The 16,918-nt window shown below is 33.9% G+C and overlaps 1 protein-coding gene across 1 annotated transcript in view; it reads right to left on the bottom strand.

Annotated features, from left to right (window-relative positions):
• Positions 1-16,918, bottom strand: part of SENP7 (SUMO specific peptidase 7) — a 161,139-nt gene that overhangs the window by 36,938 nt on the left and 107,283 nt on the right. The window contains exons 13-17 of the mRNA XM_036745023.1: positions 14,590-14,769; positions 12,532-12,797; positions 10,493-10,629; positions 6,201-6,317; positions 1,856-1,978 (exon numbers count right to left, since the gene is read on the bottom strand). Coding sequence (XP_036600918.1) covers positions 1,856-1,978; positions 6,201-6,317; positions 10,493-10,629; positions 12,532-12,797; positions 14,590-14,769 — 823 coding nt within the window. The remainder of the gene's footprint in view (positions 1-1,855; positions 1,979-6,200; positions 6,318-10,492; positions 10,630-12,531; positions 12,798-14,589; positions 14,770-16,918) is intronic.

The following is a 16,918-nucleotide window of genomic DNA, read 5'->3' as shown; positions in this document are numbered from 1 at the left end:
TTGGCTCCCATACTGGCAAATTTGGCTCCATGTTAATAAAGAAATAAAATTCAAGATTCATATGTAATTTAAATTGAATTTATGTATATTTGTAGGAAAAAACTTGATACAATGTTTATTAACAAAGATTTATTAAATCAAAATGTAGTCCCTAAATAATACAAATCAGATTTCCTTGAAAAATTTTACTCTTAAAAAATGTAATGTAGTTTGTCTTAGTTTTTTGGGGGGAAGGGGATCTATATAGGTAAGCACGTCACTTGAAAACAACCTCAATGTAAGACACATAAAATATATGTAACGTAAAAATCAATTTTATATATGTGAAATTTAGGAGCAGGGTATTAAAAGTCTGAAGTGCTAAGTATACTTTTATGTTATTCTTACTTCATGTATTTACCTATCTCTAATCCCAACTTTGAGAAGAAAACGTAACTTCTCTCTCCTTTATTTCATCCTGGAAGGCTTACACTATCAATAACATTGACAATTCTAATCCTTGTAGTCCAAAGTGTGATTTTAAACATATCATGTAACAAATTCTGATAACATTGTGTGTGTTCAGGATCATTAATTACTGTGTCTGTGGGTTTGGGGAGCAAAGTGTTCTATTTCTATCTCACAAAGTTCATTCTAAGAATATTACTTTATTTCTCCAAGTAAAGGGACATGATGAAAACAATGTTTCAGAAAAAATTAATCTGCTACAATGTGTAGTTTCAGGCAGTCTCACTACATTTAAACTTATCATTAATTTTGATTATCCAGGCGACTGCTGCACCTCTTTCTTATAGTGGCAAAAAACTGGAAACAGAGTTGATGGATTGAAGATGTACAATGAAATACAGGATGTCCCAAAAGTTTTAGTAAAGAATTGCACATGAGATTCATACAGAACTGTACTTAGGACTTACTTTGGGACACTTGGTATACATGTTCAGTCATGGACAATGAGGAAATTTGTTTTGCTTGACAATGAGTATGTGTTACAAGAGTTTTATTTTTCTTGTTTTCTTATAAGTATTTATTAATTGAAAAATAAAAAATTTTTTTAAATGTTCAAATTCACTAATAAAGAGAAGCAAATTTAAATAACTTTGAAGTACTAATTCACACCCATCAAATGCACAAATATAATTAAAAGCAAAGTCCAATAATGGTGAAGTTATGGAACAACAGGTACAATCATCCGTTACTGGTGGAATTACAAACTTGTATGATCTTTTTTTAGTTAGCAATCTGATAGTACCATGATAAAATTACAGAAATACTTATTCTCTTTGTCCTAATATTTCCATTGTTGCAGTATACTCTGGAAATATTAATAGGAAAAAACCTAGCTGTACAAAGATTTTCATTCTAATATCATTTTAAAAAACTGAAAACAACAGGGGAATGAATCAATAAATTATTGTACTTTAAGATAATACTATAATGCATTTATGACCAACAGGAACAAAATATATACAAATATGTAATATTTATAACTTTCAGGTTACAAAAATAACTTTTAAAAAACTATATGGAATACTGAAAAGAAAAAAAAAACAGAACCAGAAAGCTATATACCACACTAAGACTACATAAATGGGGTAAAAGTGAAGAAGAATGAATAGAAAAAGAATTCTAATGAAGATATAAAGGGAGTGACTGAAAAATGATCATTTATTAATTTAAAATAATTTAAATTTAATGAGTTACTAAGCAAATTTAGTTAGATGTATTTATGTTCAATGTTAATCGTTTAACAAAATATTTAAAAATATTTTTAAAAAGGCAATGTTAACACAGGGTTCAAAAGGAAATGACAAAGAAACAGCAAAACAAAACATAACACCTCAGAAAGTCAACTTACGAAAGGTTTGGATTTTCTTCTGTTGAATTATTTTCTTTTCTAGTCAAGCATTTATAAAAGAAGCTGCTAAAAATGTGGCTTCGTTCAACAAGATCATCTGATGCTTTTTCCAACATAAGATACCTATAAAAGCAGAGCAACACCAAAAGAAATCATTCGTGACTTGGAAGTTTTGCCCTTAACTCAGTCTCCCACAAAATATTTTATAATATACACTGAAAACCTCTAAGTTTTAGAGTTGATTAAATTAAACCAATCATTGTTAAATGTAAATTATAATTTGATTCTTATTTATTCGATATAAACATTAGTGGCATCACCCTTTCACCAAGATCAGTTGAATAAAACATAGCTTAATATTACCTACTCTTTCCAGATACAGCTAGGAGAACCAGGATCACACAAAGGAGTCTTGAACCAATTATGGAATTCTCATTAAACTCCATTTCAAACTACTTTCTACACCAAAACATTCTCTTCAGTCCACGGAGCTAATGTTTCTTTTTATTTCAACCATCTGGTAACAAACTAAAGGCCTATCTTAAGCCCTTAAAAACCAGGGAATTGAGAACATTCATTAGCTGTTTTCAGCAGTTTATTAAAAAATAAAAAATAAATACATATTTCTTTAAAAAACAAACAAACCTCTAACAAACAAAAAATCAAGTTAAACAAGTACATTTAAGCCATGAAATAAATTAAATCCGAAGTGAGTAATCCAAATAGGATAGTAAATTCAAAACTAAACTGAAGACTAACCAGAGTTTCCTTTTTAAAATCTTCCCATAAAAGATCTTATTTAAAAGATAACTTTGAGCCATTTGCCCCCTAAAAATCTAAGAATGACATGGTTACTGTGGAAAAATTCTGCAGTAACTGATTACATCCAGGATAATAGTCTCAATGGACATAAGGAGCTAAGAAGTTGTTTGCACTGAAAAGATAAAAGAAAAGTTTCTCCACAGTGCCCTTTTACATTTATTTCTATCATTTACTTCCTAAGCCAAGTAGTTGTTTTTTTTTTTTTTTACTCTAGACTGGCTTGTCAGCTATAATTATCACATCTACATGTATTTATACTTTCCTTTTGCAAAAAACAATAAAGGAAAGATCTTGTTTTATTATATTTTAATACTTCAAGGATCTGTGATTTTGTCAGGGAGAGTACTCTCCAACAAAGATCTTTAAGACTTAATATATGGTCTTGGAGAATTGCTATAACTAAAAAGTTTATCACCTTAAGCTAACTTGGTGATGACAAGCGTCTTTGGTCCTCAGAAGACAGATAATAGAGCCTAATATCTTTTAACCACTCAAAGTCTCTCCAGCTTGGTAGCACATACCCTGGCATGCATTCTGCTGGCACAGCCTTCAAGAGCCTGAGGTTCCCTCTATACCAAAATGAAGGCTCACACTGGGACTTTAATAGAAGGAAATAATACTTGAAAAAAGTTTTGTGTTCATCTGACCTTTACAACTGTATGCAAAGTTGCAAAATGCTTTTAGACTTACAAAAACCTTTACTTACATAATCTCATTTGTTCTTCACAAAAGCCCTGTGAAATAAGTATTACTATCTCCATCTGACACATGGTTTAAGTGACTTAATTGACCACAAAGCTATTAAGTGTCGGAGGCAAGACACAGCTCAGGTCTCTCTTCACTCCTAATCTAACTATTTCACTGCCTCTATTTGCCAAATAGTGCATTTTTATTTACTGCTTAATGTGTTTAATAACATTGTGACCATCACCTTCCCTAAAGTTCTGCTCTGCTGCTTTTTTGTTGCACAGAGGAATCCTGGGGTTTGAAGAGCTATGTCGGCAGAGTGCAGAAAGCATATCAGGTGTTCGAAGACTTGCCTAGCTAAGTTCAGAGGCAGTCTTCATCACCTTAGGTACAGGTGGATTGATGTTTTGACCAAAGCAACTCTCCAAAGTGATTTCCTAACCTACAGAGGGCCTACAATTTGTGTCAAAAGGGAGATTTCCTGCTATAAGAAATAATGAATACAGAGGAACATGAAAAAACTTATAAAACTGGTGCAAAGTGATATAAAGATTGGGGAAAAGAATATACACAATGACTATAACAACGCAAATGGAAACACTCAAAAATGAATGTTGTGAAATTATGAAGTATAAGCTCAACCCCAAAGAAGAGAGTTTAGAATATACCTCTCCCTTTGCAGAGGTTGGGGAGGGGGAGAAGTGGGGAAGGAGAGTATACAGACATGCAGAACATAGTATAAAATGTCCGATTTTTTCAATATTTTGACAGGTTTTGATGATGATCTATTTTCTTTCTCTTTTTTTTTTTTGGAAAAAAAGTTCATTATAAAGGATGGCTCTCTGGAAGAAAAAAGACTACAGAGAATAATCTAGGTAGAATTTTTTTTAAATCCTGCAAAACTTTTTTTTTTAAAGGAAGAATACCCACACTAACAAAAACATAGATCCTTGAAGTATGATCATCCCTTTAGAATCAAAGAAGACAAGAGCACAAGTGACAAGTATGGTGGAACAGATGAAACTAGGGCTTAATAAATAACCAAATATATTTTCTCAATTTCAAAATCACAGGAAAAATCTATGATAATGAATTCAAAGAATAACTTCTAAGGTACAGCCTTAGTAAGGGAAGAAAATCACAGGTAAATCTTTTCCTATTTAAAGTGAAAATTAGGATTAGATCTTTATCTCCATATAGGATATACAGAGATGTGATATATTTCCAATTAGATCAATGATCTATTTATTTAAAAGATCATAAAAATTAGCAGAAATGCAATGATGTATTCATTGCAATTATGAAAACAAAACCAACAAAATAAGTTATGGTAGACAAAGTAAAATAATTTAATTACAGGAAAAATAAGGAGTTTCTGTACAACAAAAGCAACGCATCTGGAATTTTTAAAAAATAGGCTGGGAAAACAATTTACTGTAAATATGTCTTTTATAAATTTGAGGTCAAAAGGATTTAACACAAAGAAACAAATTGTTTTTTTAAAGTCACCTAAAATACTGTTCAAATTCTCTAACAATCAGAGAAACGCAAGTTAAAGCAACCCTTAAATGCCTTATTTTTTACCTATTATACTGGCATTGATAGTTAGAAAGGAAAAAACATCAGTGTTTATGAGGCCCTGGAGAAGTAGGCACTGCTGAGGGAGCTCTAAACCAATTTAATCCTTTGGAAAACAATGTGGTAAAATAAAAAGTTACAAAACTGACTCATTGACCCCAGTATCAGGAATATGCCCCAAAGAGGTTTTTATGAGGGAAAAAAAAGACCTTTCCATAAAAAAAATTTAAGACTACATTAATCATAATAATAAAAATAGTGGAAACAGCCCATGAATCCAATTGCTGAGGGATAATTTATGAACTATGGCTTATGAAGATGATAGGATATTATTATTACATAAAAAGACAAAAGTGAAAAATATGAGGTTTATATAAAATGATGTAAAGAAAAAAGCAAAATCAGAACAATATATACAATGATTACAAATATGAAATAATTTAAAAAATGATAATAGCAATAAACACCAAAAGGAATATACAAAAGGAAAAATGTTCAAATGAAGACATGAGAGCAAATAGAATGATTTTGTTATTATCTTATTAATCTGTAAAAGTTAATATATACTTAAAATATATTTCAAAAAATGAAGTTTCAGGGTTATGTATGATCATCTTTATTTCTATTCATAACTTGAATGTTTTTGTTGAAGGTTAGTTATTAAATTTACATCAAAAAACTAATTCTGCTAAAAGATACAATAGACAAACTAAAAAGAGATGCTTAATTCCTACCATAATATTAAATTAAAATTTAAGCTTTTCAACATATTTACTCTGCATCTTCTTAAATTTGCATCTTTTTCAAAATTCCTTCCATACAAAACTATAGTGGTCACAACAGCTATACTGAACTGAACTGTCTATTAGAAATGGAGAAATGAAACTAAGCTGTCAACTTAGAGAAATTTTGGCAAGCCAGAAAAAAATTAATTTCACAAGATGATAATAGCCAATTAGAAGACTGAGGACTCAAAGGAACAAGTTAATGGTATAGTTGTTTGAACAAAAAAGAGTGGCATTTATATGACAGTTGTCAATTTTTGTATTAGTAGATATGTATTCAATGTGATAAGTCATAACAGATTTATATAAAGACTAGAAAAAAGTTAACAGCAAAAATCTGGGAAGTTTCTTCTAACTGACATTCTGACAGTATAGTTACTTAAGGTACTTAATACCTTTTTTTCCTAACTTTTGACAACAAAGGTAGGTGACTTACATTAACCATAAAAAGGTATGTTTGTTATTTTACTTACTTAAGATAGAAGTCAATGATTACATCATTAAGAAATTCCCCATCTTCCAAGCACTCTAGATCTTCATTAGTAACTCCTAATCCTCCTTTTGTAGGTGGTGGAGGATATACAATCAATCTAAAAAGTAACAATGAAGTTAAAACAATGATGAATTGGGATTTAAAATACTATTAATAAAAATGGTATTCTCCCACAGAAAAGGAATGTAAATAAACTATAAACAAAGTATTCTATTTCCTTTCTTTCTTCCTACTGCATCAAATTTTATACTCAATTTCTTTTCTGTAAGTTTCTTTTAAGCACACTCCCTCTCCTCTTTCCTCCTCTCTCCCTCCCTCCCCCTCCTCCTCCTCCTTCTTCTTCCTCTTCTTCTTCCTCCTCCTTCCCCCCCCCCATAATTCTAGAACAAAGAATAGGTTGTTATTATAGGACAGAGGGTCTTCACTTTTTTGGTATCATGAACCCGCTCCTTAGGCTGTCTAGGGAAGCCTAATCCTCATAATAATAGTTTTCAAAGCATAAAATAAAACACATAGGATTACAAAGAAAAACAATTATGTTGAAATACAATTATCAAAATCTTTTTTAAAATAAGTTTGTAGATCCCAGATTAAGAACTCCTACTACAGAGACATATTTCTTGTGCCTACTAGACAATAAGACTAAAATGAAAGCTCAGGATCCAAGTCTCCACAAAGAAAGGTCCTATATAGATTTCAAAATGTGTAGAAAACAAACTAAATGGAAAACAAATTGAAACACAATTTCTAGTATATGCAAGATACGAGAAACCAGGCTATGGCTAGTCAAGCACTCTTCCTCTAGTATCTAGTACAAAAGTTGATAAAGAATTGAACTTGTGAATTATTGCCCCAAAGCTAGGTTGGACTGGTACTGAAGGAGGCATCCTGTTCAATGAAGAACGGCTGCGGGGTAAATGAGGATAACTGATAATAGGAAAGGTATAAACCATACCCCTTGAACTACTCAGATAACACTAGTTAATTTAGATTTCGTGATCATCTTTCCCTTGGTTCTCTTTTTTTCTCTATGACCACCTTCTCTACCACATCTGAATCCATACTTCACACCTGTAACAATGGATATGCCCAAGGCTCTAGCCTGGGCCCTCTTTCTCATCACTCTAACACGGTCACTCAGTGACCTGATCTATTCCTGTGGATTTAATTGTCATCTCTATGCAGATGACTACCAGATCTACAGATCTAGCTCTGCTTTCTCATCGGACCCCCCAGTCCCAACTGCTTATTGGACATTTCAAACTGGATGCCCCCTAGGCATCTAAAACTCAAGGTGTCCAAAAACATTATTTTTTCCCCAAAACCCATCCATCCCTCTTTCTAGGGCACTTCTAAGCATCCAGGTTTGTAACCTCAGCGTCATCCTAGTAAGTAGCTAGGTGGCACAGTGGATAGAGCACTGAGTCTGGAGTCAGGAAGATCTGAATTCAAATGTGACCTCAGACACCTACTAGCTGTGTGACTTTGGGAAAGTCACTTAACCTCTGTTTGCCTTTTCCTCTTTTGTAAAATGAGGATAATGTTAATATCTACCTCCAAGAGTGTTGTGAGGACCAAATGAGACAATAATTGTAAAAAGTTTGGCACCGTATCAGGTGAATAGTAAGCATTATATAAAATGTTAGCTATTTGTGGGGGAGTGAGGTAGTGAGAGGGCAAGCAAGGTGGTGCACGAGATAGAGCGCTGGGCTTACTGTCAGGGAGACCTGAGTTCAAATCCCAATGCAGACAATCACTAATTGTGTAATCCTGGGCAAGTCACTTTAACCCTGTTTGACTTAGTTTCCTCTTCTGCAAAGTGATCTAGAGAATCACTCCAGTACCTTTGCCAAAAACAAAAACCCATATAAGGTCATGAAGAGTCAGGCACAACTGAACAACACAACAATTTTTTTTTTATTATCCTTGACTCTTCATTCTCCCATACCTCACGTATCCAGTTGTTGCCAAATCCCATTATTTCTTCCTCCACAACATTTCATATCTGAATCCTTCTTTCAACTACACAGTTACCATCCTAGCAGTTCAGGCCTAGCCTGGACTATTAGAATAGCCTTCTAATGGGCCTTCCTGCCTCAAGTCTTTCCCCACTCCAATCCATCATCCACACACCTGCCAAATTGTTTCCTCAAGTGCTGATAAGAACATGACACTCCCTTTCCCAATAAACTCCAGTGGCTCTCTAGTACCTTTAGGATGTACTGTAAACTCTGGTAAGAATTTAAAGTCCTTCACAAGCTGGTCCTAACCTATCTTTTAGGAATTCTTATACGTGACTAACCTTCATGAACACCATAGTTGAACCAAAATGGCTTTAATACTGTTCTTCATATGTAATACTGTCTTTCCTCTCTCCATCTCCACATCTTTGCATTGTGTGCCTCTTGCCTAAAATGTGCTCCCTCTATACTTCAGCCTCCAAGAAGCCTTAGTTTCCCTCAAAATTCAGCTCAAACATCACCTTCTCCATTAAGCCTTTCTCAGTCCCTCCCAACTCCTAGTGCCCTCCACCCTCCTAAGTACTTTATGTTTATTTGTTATATAAGTATGCTGCATATACTTACATACGAACATACTGTTTCCTTCGAAAGAACTTAAAAATCCCTCTGAGGATGGATTTGAGGGGTTGGGGGTGGTATTTGTATCTCCATTTAGCACAATGTCTAGCACACAGTAGGTGCTTGAAAAGGCTTGTCTGATTGATTTGCATCTGTTCATAAGGGGGATTTGTTATCCTTTTTAGAGTTCAGCTTCTCAGGATCCACGACCACCATGGCAATGTCTAGTTTTCAGGTGTTAGATAATAACTCCTAGAATAGCGCCAAGGATCCTAGGTAGTAATTCCTAGAATCATAGTGACAGATAGTCTTACTGAGGCTGTGCCATAAGACATGGGGTGACATAATGTGATATTTACTATGCTTGTGCCGAATGACAATATTTCTAAAGTTAACTTGTGAGCTTAACATTGACAAGATGCCTTCTTTGTCTGTTGCCCTATAAAGCAAGTGGGCACTGGTCAGTTAGGGAGGAATCTGTGGAGAACCCATGGGGAAAATCACAGGGAATCCATGTGTGCCTTGACCGGCCCCCATCAAGGCTTGAGGAGATCTAGGGGAGTGCACAAACTGTGCCTGTCTCAACTAACCCCATAGAGATGTAGGGATAGTTCCCTACCCCCTTCTTGCTGGCCCCTGTGAGAAGGGGGCTGTGGGGAATGCTGTAGGAGCTGGTTCTTCCATTATCAGCAACCCTTCTGAGAAGACTAGACTAGAATAAAGTAAGATTATTAACCCCTCCAAAGGTGTCTGCCTGTCTGACCAGATCAAGAGGGAACCTGTTAGAGGCTGGAGTCTGAAAACTCCAATGCCGCCTGTGTGTTATCTGTGAAAAAGCATCTAATTTAAATTTGACCCTAAGGAGCACTATCTAAGAAAAACAAGGAAATCTAAAAACTGCATATGTTGATGCCATACTTTGCTATAACTTTAATTGGTTCATTCATATTTTATAAGTAATAGGAAAAAACCGAAAAAAAGATCATGCAGGAGAACTAATGGTTAAATTCTCAATTCCTTAGATATTCTCTCTGTTGCATGGGCATGAAAACCCAATTCAAGGCTGAAATGTGAACAAAATAGCAGTTCTAATATTATTTGAAAGGATCCAAAGTTCCTTAAACTGGGGCACATTTAAATGATAAAGTGTGCTTTTTTCTATCATAGATTCAAATGTGGAATGTTTAATATAGAAAGCTAAAAATCACAAAACCACTTTCATTCAAATCTGATTTGATGTTTTTCCTAAAAGATTAACCCTGCCAAATATGAAATCTGTAATTACCATTCGTTTTTGAGTTACCCAAAACTAAGCAAAGAAGCACCTTTTGGGGATGGGGGTAGGGAAGGCAATTGGGTAAAGTGACTCGCCCAGGGCCATACAGCTAGTAAGTGTCTGAGGGCAGATTTGAACTCAGGTCCTTCTGACTCCAGGGCTGGTGCTCTATCCACTGCATCACTTAGCTGCCCCACACATTTTTAAAGAGTTTATTCTCACCTCATAAATCAAAAGAGGAACAAAACTGCCAAAACATGATTTCACTTTTGGAAAAAGTATTAGTCTGAGAAATTTCAACTCAAAAGACATTTCCAAAATTGGATGGTGAAAAGCAGGCATGGAAATGGAAACTACTTTTCAACCTTAAGCACTGTGCCCCACTAACACAAACAGGATAAGACATTTAGTACATACTTTTTAATCGGTCCAGTGTTTTTTACTTCTTTCCATTCATTATCATCTGGATTCGATGTAATAGAAAGCGAATAGCAACCACTACCCCTCTTCTGCAAGAGGGTATAGCTAGGTTTGGTTATATTGGTATTTGAGGCCTGGTAAAAATAAACAGCAAGAAAAAAAAAGTTGTCTTTATGATTGTGTATGAATAGGAACATGTTAAATCTTGAATACAAAATCAAAACAAAACCCAGGATATATAAAAGGAAGATACCTACCTGAGTTAGTACCACTTCAACAATATAGGATATATCTATATCTACCTATATTTGGCAAAGTAAAAAGAAACTAAAATAACTCTTGAGATTCAGATCTCAGGGGTAATCATGAACAAAACAGCTTTCCTGAGACTTAGTTTCATAATCTGTACCTCTACCTCAGAGGGCTGTTGTTAGGAAAAGAGTTTGTAATCCTTAAAGCACTATATAAATGCAAATTGTTATAATCATCAATGTAAGTAGATACAATTCCATGAGCAGAGCTTTTGTAGAAGGAATTTTGTTACAACGGAAAGAATGCTGAAATTAAAGTCAAAAGACCTACCTTCAAATGTCAACTACACAAGAGGGTAAGTGATTCATCCAGGGTCACACAGCCCATATGTTCAAGAGACAGCATTTGAACTTAAATCTTCTTGTCTCCAACATGGGCTCTCCCTATCCACTATAACACACTGCTTCAACCTTGTTTTTACATAAGAGAAAACAAGCCACTGGCTGGTTAGCTCAGCTAGAGCAAATACAACTAATAAGGGCCAGGTCATTATTTTAATCATAGATCACTTGAGTTGACTCAATCCAGAGCCACAGATTATCCCATACCTGAAAAACTAGTGCCACAAAGATAAACCAGAATGTGAATGAATTAGCTCATACTCATTGCCACTATGGAACACATAACATAAAAGCATATGGTGGGTGAGCTGTGTCATTTATAGCAAAGGATTAGATAAATTCTCCAAATGTATATAAATCAAATAATATTTTAAATGCACCAGAGGAGCTATTTATATTCTGTAGTGAAACACTCATTTTTAATACAAATTCATCCTTTCCCTTAATTTACCTGCTTTAAAGGTTCAAATTTAAACATTATGGTTGTTGGGGGGGGAGGTTTTCAGGGTTTTGTTTTTTTTTTGTATAAACGATCTTGATTTAATATAAAGGAAGATTTCCTATAGCAGCATTGTTAAAATCTAGAATAAGTTCTAGCAAGTTGTAAAATCTCACTCTCTGGAGGTCACTCTGGTTCATTCTATTTCTTCCTTCATTTTTTTTCTTTCTCTTTTTCTTTCGTTCAATGAAGAGGAGTGCAAGGGAGAGAAAATAGATGCTTACTAATTGAAAAAATTAAGTTTTAAAAAGAAAAAACAAGCTTTTCTCAAGTTTATTAAAATGAGACTGAATGAATTTTCTGTGAAAATCCAAAATAGCCTTGAAAAACTGATGAAAAGAAGAAATAGTTTGATGGTCAAGGAATTTAACAGAATGAAAAGTGTGGGTATAAAAAGGAATGCCATCTGAATGAACATGAAGTCACTCTACCAGTTGCCAAATTTCACTGTCTTCTGATTCTACTGCTTCAAGTTAAAGTTATCATATAGTCCCCTAGCTTCATGCTACGCTAGAATTGCTACCCCCAAAAAATATGGCCTAAGTAAAATAATGGTCTGGAAAGCTCCAAAAAGTTTAGGGCAGATTTGGGGCCTTTGATATTTCAGATTATAAATGGGGGGAAGTCTTTTGTCCTTCACCCTATTCAAGTAGTCTCCCATTGGTTCTCCAGCCCAAAAGAATCAGCCTGAAGATGCAGCTGCCTAGAATTCTAAGTATTTTCTTCTTTGGAGGTAAAATGTATAAATAAATAAACAATATTGACACATAAGTAATGTATGGAGAAGCAGAGAATTGCTTATCTTCCAATAGTATTTGAAAAGTGGCTTAATTTCTCTTATAAAGCTCTTTTTACTCATAAAATTATCTTAGACATGCACTGACCTGAGAGGGAGATTCTGCCTTCGTTTCAACAGCAGCCACCGGGAATTGACAGTATTTTGATAAAGAACAATAATAATCAATAAAAGAGCTTTCTTTTGCAGATAAACCCTGAAGCAAAGAAAGAGCCTGGTTCCAAGGCAGTGGATGGCAAAGGTCTAATGATCTCGTTTTCCTGCTCACTTCTGCCATCACTTCATTCAATTTATCTTCCTCCTCTTCTGAAGCTGGTTTGCTCAACTCAAGGAATATGAATTCATCAGATTTAGCTAGAAAAGAAAGAAGAACCCATTTTAATCTCTGTTTTCATTTTCTCTCCAACTGAAACTCTTGACAAATATTAGATTACGAACAATAGTATAAACTGTGATCTCTAGTTTAGATTATGATCATAGACTATAAGAAATTATTAATAAAATATTAACAGAACTCATACCACTTGGCCATCCTATTGTTTTAACTATACTATTTAAGAAATTCCTAATGTAACCAGTATATTGTCAAGTTTCTCTTTATTTTTTCCCCTATCAATTAAGAATGCATCCAAGCCACAAAGTGCTTCAACAGCAATCTCTCATTTGAAAAAAAATTCTTCTTGAACTTTCTCTTTCTCATCTGCCAATTCAACTCTTAATCCTTTGAATGAGTCTGTAGGTACCAAGGGCAAGAGGTAGGATTGAGTGATTAACAGTTATCATTGGCTTCATGAAAAATAAAACTATGCCCACTACTAATAATTCTGAATTGGGGAAAAAATATTTCCTACTTCATTTTATCCAATTCTGATCTAAATTCATTAGCTTTAAGTGATACAAACCAAACATTTATATTTAATACTCCCTAATATACTTTTGTTTTCACAAACCTATTTATCTACATTTACATACATTTTAGGAGGAAAAAAAATCAAGAAAGAAGTTTCTTTTCATAATGCATACAAAGCATGTAACTTTTTCAGATATGAAATTACAAAAATGGCTAGAAGGAGTTGCTCTAGCAGAATATGTTTTATAGTTAACAAAGCAAACATGACTCAAATTAAGCTCTGGACACTGATTAGGGTAAAGGGAAGAGAGCTGGTTAGCAATTATTTCTCATTCTTTACATCTCTTCCTCTAGTGAACTCTGCTTTCATAGTATCATAGATTTAAAACTAGAATAGACCTTAGACATGATTTAAACCAATCCCTTTGTTTTACAAATATGGAAATTAAGGCCTAATGAGGTGAAGTATAAGAGATGATATTTGAACCCAGGTTTTTTGACTCCCTACCAAGTGTTTTTTTCCAGATGGATACACTATAAGTCAGAAAACCTGAGTTCAAAATAAAGTCTCAACACTTGCTGGCTACAGTAGCACAGAAAAATTATTTTGCTTCAGTTTCCAAATCTGTAAAATATGGAAAACAATACTATCTACTCCATAACGCAATGAAGAACAAACTTCATAAACTTTAATCCATTGTATAAGTATCTGTCATTTTTTCCCTTTTGCCTCCCTTGGGTTGAAGGTACAGGGCTATCAGATTTCCCATTGAGTCTCCAACCCTATGTGTGAAGACACTACCTGAGGTAGCTATGGTGGCCTGGTCTTTCTTTTGTGAAATTTTAAAGGGTCTTAAGGCCTGAATGTCAAAATAAAGGAAATCATTAAGGTAAACAGGGCACTTGAATCACTCCAAATCAACCACCTGTTTTGCTTAGAAATATAGACAAATCCTTGCTTCAGTCATCGTCAGTACTATCTTTCTAGAACCAAAGAAACTGTTGAAGGATGAAGAAATGATTTAGCACTGACTAACTTTGTCACTATTTCTTAGAAAATGGAAGTATAAATCTCAAAGATGAATGAAAGCTGTCTAGAATGGCAACTAATTAACAGAATTCCACATGCAGAGACTAAGAAAATAGACTCACCCCACAGGAGGAATGATGTGAACAATAGCATATAGTAATAAACAAAATAAGTAAATTCTTAAAAATAAAATTAGAAAAGGAAAGACTGAACTCTTTCCGAGACATCCCTGGATCTGCAGAATTTAAAATCCACCATACACTTACATAGCTGCCTTAAAACAGATTTCCCAAGTTGGTTTTCAATCATTTCTAGGTAATCTGAAGATGTCCAGAGGAAAATGATAGAATTTCTCCTTTTACAATGGTTGTCATCTTTATGTGTCCACAAACCAAACTTCTTTAAATGCATGGTATCCACTAACAACGAAATCTTATTCAGAGACACTAAAGAAAACAAGAACAAAAAAGTTTTAAACTTGACATCATGTCATGATTTTAAAAATTAATCCATTTAGGAAGTTACCCATATCTATTTCAAGGGGCTCCCTATTACTTACTCCTCAGTCTAGAATTTAATGTACTTTCCAATCTCGGTCCAAATGACCTTTTCAGCCCTATTTCACATTAGTATCCTTTATGAATTTTATGTTAAAAAACAAAATGGGATATTACCTTGCTAGCCCTGCATTCAGAATTCCACACACCACTTCCAAGCATTCATTCACAGAAATCACTCCTCCCATTCTCGGAATGTAATTCCCTCCCCACCTTATCTTTGCCTTTCTCAACTTATCTTCCTAAAAGGCTTAACTAAGGGATTGTTAATATTCTTTCCCTCTTCAAATTACCTTACATTTACTTATATGTGAACATATTATGTGCTCTAGTAGAATGTAAGCTCCTTAAGAAAAGGGACTATTTTAAATTTTTTGTCTCAGTATCCCCAGTGCTTTGTACATAGTAGAATTTTAATAAATGTTAACTAAATTTCTGAGGTTTACCTTAAGGATGTGAAACTAAATACAAGAAGGAATGTCATATCAAGACCAGGAAGAGAGTATAGTAACTAACCATTAATTGTACTTAAGCCTTAGAGGGTCTAGTATGTTAAATGCAATTTCTATTATAATCTATTAAAAAGGAAAACTGGAGAAGTTTCCTTAGGTTAAAAACTTAGACCATATAAATCCTTCACTTTGAGCTATGATCTGAAAAGCTGAAAAGAACTGAATATCATCAGTGAGAACCATGAAGCAGTATCAGTGATTCAGAAGCCAATCAAAACTCAATTCATACTTGGTGAATTACTAGTAATTATTAATGAGGGTGACATCTTTCTAATAAAAGCTTCCCTTCTCCCCCATAAGCACTTACATTCAACTACATGGACTACATAAAACAAATTATGAAGAGCAATAAAAGGCAATAAACTTCAGAATAAATTGACTTATTAAATCTCCCAGGTAATGCCTCTCCTATCAGTTACTGTTTTCCCTCTTCATTCCTTCTACACTAAACTTTTCCAAGTGTGACTTTTCTAAAAAACTGAATGCTTACATCAGAGTACTAATAATATACTGAAACTTTCTAATATTTGTTGATTAAGTTTTTCATCTAAACTATTAAAGTTGAGATACCTCATAGTAATTTATTGTATTGCCCTAATTAGGCCTCTTAGTATGTTTTCTTAGTATGGTATAAATATCGATATAATGTATTAGTATGTTTACTTAGTATGATATAAATATTGTATGATATAAAAATAGTATGATATAAATATTCTAAACATCAACATCATTACCCTGATTCAGTATTTCCAAATTTCTTTAGAGTGGATTTCTGTGAAAATATATTTATACTTACAGCCTTTGCTCCTATCTTCACTATTAGAATAGAGGCATTCTCTTGTATTGCTCCTATTTAAAATAATCTTCACCTCATTTGCCTCATCAATTCTCCTTCAACCTCAGGTGAATGTATCACCTCAGTATTCTGTATATTTTCAATGTCAGTATTTACTCTGGTAGTTTTTTGAATGAAAAATAAAATGCACTAGTTTGCCTGAGCATGAGTGTGAGATGACTTTCCCAGCCTATCATTCATTATTTTCATTATTTCATTATTTTTTTATTTCAATTATTTCATTATTTTAATGTCTAAAGCATCTGTAATTTTATCAGTCTGTACACTCTCTACCAACAAAGATACCAACCCCTCTGTAATTTAGTAGTTGGTCCTGAAGAGTTACAGTAGCCAAAACCATCAGTGAACCTAATTATGAGCCTCACGAAACTTTGCTTTCTGATCCTAGGAGCACAGACATATATAGTGAATCACTGGGCTCATACTCAAAGTCTTTCAAGATTGGTGGAACTTGCCAAGACTTCTGCTCCACTGGTATAACCCTGAAGAACCAAGATCTCCTTATCAAACTAAAAATAATATAAAATTATACTTCATTTACTCCACTATTATAGATCTCCACAAAGTCCAATATACCTTAAAATACTGTTTTATAATGTTCACCACTCCCCAAGCTTCTCCCTATATAAGTTTTCCTTTGATACCTCCATTTTTACATGTCTAAGCAATT

The sequence above is a fragment of the Trichosurus vulpecula genome, chromosome 2, assembly GCF_011100635.1.
Source record: "Trichosurus vulpecula isolate mTriVul1 chromosome 2, mTriVul1.pri, whole genome shotgun sequence".
Classification (NCBI taxonomy): Eukaryota; Metazoa; Chordata; class Mammalia; order Diprotodontia; family Phalangeridae; genus Trichosurus; species Trichosurus vulpecula.
This window is presented reverse-complemented; position numbering and strand designations above follow the sequence as displayed.